Genomic DNA, 5,170 nt, shown 5'->3' on the forward strand with positions numbered 1-5,170 from the left:
GGTATTTTAATTGCCTTTTTTCAATATAGACATTATTTATTTTGTATACTGTGCAAAAATAATTTTAATTATCAATTAATTGATATTAAAAAAACACTTTTTTATTAGAAGACAAATTTTTAATTTTTATTGTAAGGCCGAAGACCTTCTAAAGGGTGCAGAAGTCGTGAGTCGTCCTTCTTTAGAAAATTCTGCAATTTCTTGTGGAACTATTGAATATTAAATAGTTAAAATAATATAAAAAAAACTACATCTAATTATAAATATAAAAAAAAAACAAATGAATTTAGAATTTTTCGCGGACATTTGACTCTGACGCTTCTGGTGGTTAGTGAAAGAAGCGCAAAAGCAAGCCGGCTCAGTGTTGCTCAGTGTGCTAAAGGTTTTGTGAAGAAACGTTATTCTGTTCATTTTATTAAAGTGTATTTTTGCACAGATAATGTTGTGTTTAACATAAATTTCAATGATTTTTAAGAATAAGACTTGAATTCATCCTTATTAAACATACCTTTCTGAATTTACGCTTATCAGATTTTGATTTAGGGCAAAAAAAGGGAAGCGTTGGTTCGCTTCTTCAGTTTTGTTGATATTACATGCAACTCTTCTTCGTTTGCTAAATTTTTTAACGAGACACATAAAAATTAAGGTTTGTTACATTCTATTTACAAGGAATAATAATTAATTTATCAATTAGAATAAATATTTCCACTCTAGACTCAAGAAAATCGTCTCTTTTTCAATATATACATTCAATGTTATTTTAATATTAATATACGAATTTTTGTATTTATAGCATTATAAGTCATGTGAAATAATTAAAATGAAAAGAATTTCTTTTCTAAAAACATGGGAAATTTTTAGTGTAAAACAACACATAAAATTCTAATGCCCATTGTGTTAGCATAGCGATCAGAATTTTATGTGGCTATAAAAAAATCAAAGTCCATAGCTATATTGTTTCAAACTGTTTGTGCGGGTAGTTTAAAATATTTTTTTTCGTATTATTAAATACGCTAAAAATAACTACTGAACTTATACAGAAGAAATTATTTTGAGTTACGCTTGTGACTTTAATGTTATTGTTTATAAGTTTTCGTTCGTAATTTAACAGAGATAAGATTAGCGTACCGCGAATCCTTCATGAGTAATATTCTTTTAATATTAATTAATTAGGTATTGAGGAGAAATTATAATCTCATTTTTATTTTTAATATTATTGTTTTGAAAAATATATTAACGATTGTGAAAAATTTTCAGGATATGAATTCCATTATGATCACGGAAGATATTAAGGAAAATGAGAATCAATCGCCAATTCCAAATGACGTTGTCGATCATACGGTGACAATTGAAACAGAAATTGATCGTAAATTAATTGTCACCCAAGAGGATCGATCGAGTCCTATTAATCAAGAAGGAAAAAAGACTTATGGCAGAGATTTTCTTATACAATTGAAGGACAATCCTTACAGTCAAATTAAACCAAAAAATCTTCCCGACATGGAAGTTGTGTTGAAGGATTCGAAAACACAACTCGCCTGTAAGAACCATAATCCAGATATAAATATACAAACTAAATTCTTATGATGATACATATAATGTCATGATAGGCTGGAATTTTTGATTAGACGTGATTGTTGACAAAAATTCTGACGGAATTAATGAAAATTAAAAATTAATTTGCAATTCGTTTTTACAGCGTAGTTGTAAAGAAATATTTATAAGAAAAATTATTTATTAAAAAAAAAATTAAAATAAAAATTTAAAATTATTTATTAAAAATTATTTTTTCTTTATTAAGAAATATTTATATTTTCAGGTGGAATGGCAGGGTCTTCCGGAAATGGTGGTTCGATTCAGCCAGTTCGATCGAGAGCTTCATACTCTTGTGATACTTCGAAAATAAAAACTAAATCTGTAAGTATTACAATTTATTTTATATTTGAAAAAACAAATTATAGTCACGTAAAAAGCTCTTTTATTAATAGGTAAATTTAATTTATTAATAAAATAGTAAATAAACTATTTCCTTTATTAGAAAGCAATTTAAATAATTTTTTAAAATTTTTGATAATTTATATTTTTAATCGTAATAAAAATTAAATTAAATTAATTTTAGGTTCAATTAATATAAATTTTAATAATTGTATTCTGATGATACTTCATTGTCATGCCAGACTGGAGTTTCTGATGAAAACGTGATTTTTGAAAAATTCTGATGCAATTATTTTACTTGGAAATAATTTCTTTTTGGATTAGTTATTTCGAATTTTTCACCATTCTTTGTTTTCTTCTTTTGTTACAGCCTTTAATGGACGATCTTCAATTAGAAAATAGGAATACTTATACTATGTGGAATAAGAATATTCCTTCTGTAGGATCCACAAAAATGCAAATTAAATGTTCAGCCCTAGAAAATATTTCATCGTTTGATCAAGAAAAACGTAATCCGCTCCAACTTTCACGGCCAAGGTTGATACGAGAACGTAATAAACCAGAAAAATCATTGGATGAACTCCGATCAATTGTTCATATGTTCGTCGAGGAATATATCACCGAGGGCAATGGTGATGTAAGTAATAGAAATGTTTTTTTCATTTATTTTTAACTGAGAAAAATCGCATTAAAAATAAAAAAATAATTATTTGGAAATCAATATTTTCGAAAATAATATTTTTCAAGCTCTTCTTTCATTTTTTACTTTCATTTTATTGCTTCTTTCATTTTTCTATTAAATTAGTATTTGATTTCTAATAAAGAATTTTTTTTTTCTTACAGTATGTTGTACTCGAAATTAAACAACATTTCCCAACTTCACAATTGCCAGCAGTGATTCGTGAAATAGTTAACGAAATTTTTGGCAAATCTGTCAATGCACGTGAATCAGTATCAAAACTATTGTCCTTCCTTATCACCAAAAAATTAATTACTTTGAACGATTTCCGAAGAGGGTAAGTGATTACAAATCTCCAACTCTTATTTGACTTGTAAATTAAGCTCAAAATTTTAGAAATTTTATTCAAATTCTTAGAAAATTAAAAAAAAACTACTATAATCCTAATTGTAGACAATTGTTTTAAAATTCAACTTTTGGTGGGTTTTTTTTAAAAATTAAGAAATTTTTTTAAAATAGAATAATATACTTATAAGGGAAAAAATCATTATTTATAGCAAAAGAAAATAGAAGACCATTGATTTAATTTATTTTTTGGAAAAATGTATGATGAAAATTGTTCTAAAATAAATGTGTATATTATACTCATTGTGAATTTTTAGCCAAAAGGATACTGATTGTATTTTTTAATACTTAACTATATTTTTTTTAGTAATTGACAAAGATTTCACGAGTAAAATTTTTTCAGATTTGGTGAAGTTCTTGAATCAGTCGATGATTTAATAATTGGTATTCCGAAAATCCTGTTTAACTTCGCCGACCTTTTTGGTAAGTTGTATTTTTCATTTTTTTTAATAAGTTTTTTTTGTAAATCATGTATTTACGTACATAATTCTAATTATATATTTAATTATTAATTAACTTAATTCTTATGATGACAAATATTGACCATAAAAATTATTCCATGCTGGTTTCAATGCTCAACAGGGCTGATGCTTTTCAAAGCAAATTATTAACGTATTTTAATAATTTTTAAAATCGAATCTTATTTATAATTTCTTTTTCGCATTTTTTTAGTTCACCTTGTGATTGACGAAACTCATCCGCTTGCTGAATTGCCCATTACCTTGGCTAGTTTAAGAAGTAGAGGTCAAAGTGGGAAATTAGTAGGTGAATTATTCTCCAAAATGGCTATAATTTGTGGATCAGAAGTCCTTGTTGAAAAGTGGAATAGTAGTAAACTTCTAATAAGTGATCTTATTAATGGAGAACGAGAAAATATTGACGAAATCATCAAGAATTATGTAAGTGCTTTTCTATTTAAAGTTTCTGGAAAATAATTAATTTACACTTCGTTATAATTTTTTATTTATTTATTTATTTATTCAAAATACACGGGCTTTAAAGCCCAATCGTACCAAGTACTGTTGAAAATTTACAACGTAATAATTAAACCAAATGGCTGCTCTACTATTATTATTATTTATTAATATCAAAAATGACACCTTTTTAATATAATTTTAACCTAATTATATTAATTCTGATTTATTATATTTTTTTCTTTCTTTCATGAATTTTGATTGAAAATTTATATTTTTTTTACAGAAATTACAAGCACTCGTGAAAGAAAAGGTTATATCTTTTGAACAAATTCATGCTGATCTTGTAAAATTGATTAAGGCTGGCAGTAAGACAATGGATGATGATGTTGTAACTTGGATAAAGGTGTGTATTTTATAATGAATAACACTCGAACTTTTCTGATAATATAAAATTGAATTCATAATAAAAAAATATAAATATTATTTTTCTGTTACAGAATAATGTTCCAGACAAAGTTCTTGACCCAAAATTTGTTAGAGTTCTCATGGCTGCTACTTTTGAAGCATCAACTGGTAAGTAATTTTATTTTTGAAACTTTCTCAATTTTTAACTAATAATGTTTTTTCAACTAGGGCTGCTTTTGAAGATTTTCGAAAAATTGAGTGAGGATAATGGCCTTGATCTCGTGGGAAACGAATGACGATGAAGCTGAACGTGACAGAAAGGAAGAAGCTTTAAAAGCATTTACATGTCTTTTTCTATCATTGGAGGAAGCCGAAGAAGTTTTTGAAGAAGAAACAGCTCAAGTGCTTTTTTATTGTCAGTATTTTAATGAAGACAAAATATTTTAAGACTAAATATCAGCCTTAAATCGAAGTATTAGAGTTAATAAAAACCAAAAAGAATAAGTGAAAATTGTTTAAAACTTTAAATATAGTAAACGATAACTAGTCGTTGATAAATGTGAAAGAAAAAAAATTGTATTACGTTCTCATCACAAATGAGGTCTTGTTTTTAGTATTTTTCACTTAAATATTTTATAACAAAACAATATTTGTTCAAAACAAATTTGTAATTTTAATAATAAAATTATTATATTATTGTATTATATTGTAGTTTAATTGCCTTTTTTCAATATAAAAATTATTTTCTACACTGTGTATGAATTCTGAAAAATATTTTTAATTATCAATTAATTAATAGTAAAAAAACAGTATTTTATTTAGAGGATAA

At 25.7% G+C, this 5,170-nt stretch overlaps 1 protein-coding gene across 1 annotated transcript; it reads left to right on the forward strand.

The window, feature by feature from the left end:
- The first annotated feature begins 349 nt into the window (after nt 1-349).
- Nucleotides 350-5,042, forward strand: LOC122508363. Its single transcript, XM_043621656.1, has 10 exons — nt 350-646; nt 1,258-1,540; nt 1,820-1,917; nt 2,306-2,572; nt 2,779-2,951; nt 3,363-3,442; nt 3,692-3,918; nt 4,220-4,339; nt 4,434-4,509; nt 4,570-5,042. Exons 2-10 carry the CDS (start codon nt 1,261-1,263, stop codon nt 4,635-4,637), a joined length of 1,389 nt encoding a protein of 462 aa, XP_043477591.1. The 5' UTR covers nt 350-646; nt 1,258-1,260; the 3' UTR covers nt 4,638-5,042.
- The last annotated feature ends 128 nt before the right edge of the window (nt 5,043-5,170 follow it).

The sequence above is a fragment of the Leptopilina heterotoma genome, unplaced genomic scaffold (genome assembly GCF_015476425.1).
Source record: "Leptopilina heterotoma isolate Lh14 unplaced genomic scaffold, ASM1547642v1 Lhet_54, whole genome shotgun sequence".
NCBI lineage: Eukaryota > Metazoa > Arthropoda > Insecta > Hymenoptera > Figitidae > Leptopilina > Leptopilina heterotoma.

What these genes read in the sequence shown, in the direction of transcription:
- LOC122508363 (XM_043621656.1), top strand. Translation starts at nt 1,261, where the DNA reads ATGAATTCCATTATGATCACGGAAGATATTAAGGAAAATGAGAATCAA. An exon ending in TTCGAAAACACAACTCGCCT is followed by an intron (nt 1,541 to 1,819) that starts GTAAGAACCATA and finishes TTATATTTTCAG; the next exon opens with GTGGAATGGCAGGGTCTTCC. An exon ending in TAACTTCGCCGACCTTTTTG is followed by an intron (nt 3,443 to 3,691) that starts GTAAGTTGTATT and finishes GCATTTTTTTAG; the next exon opens with TTCACCTTGTGATTGACGAA.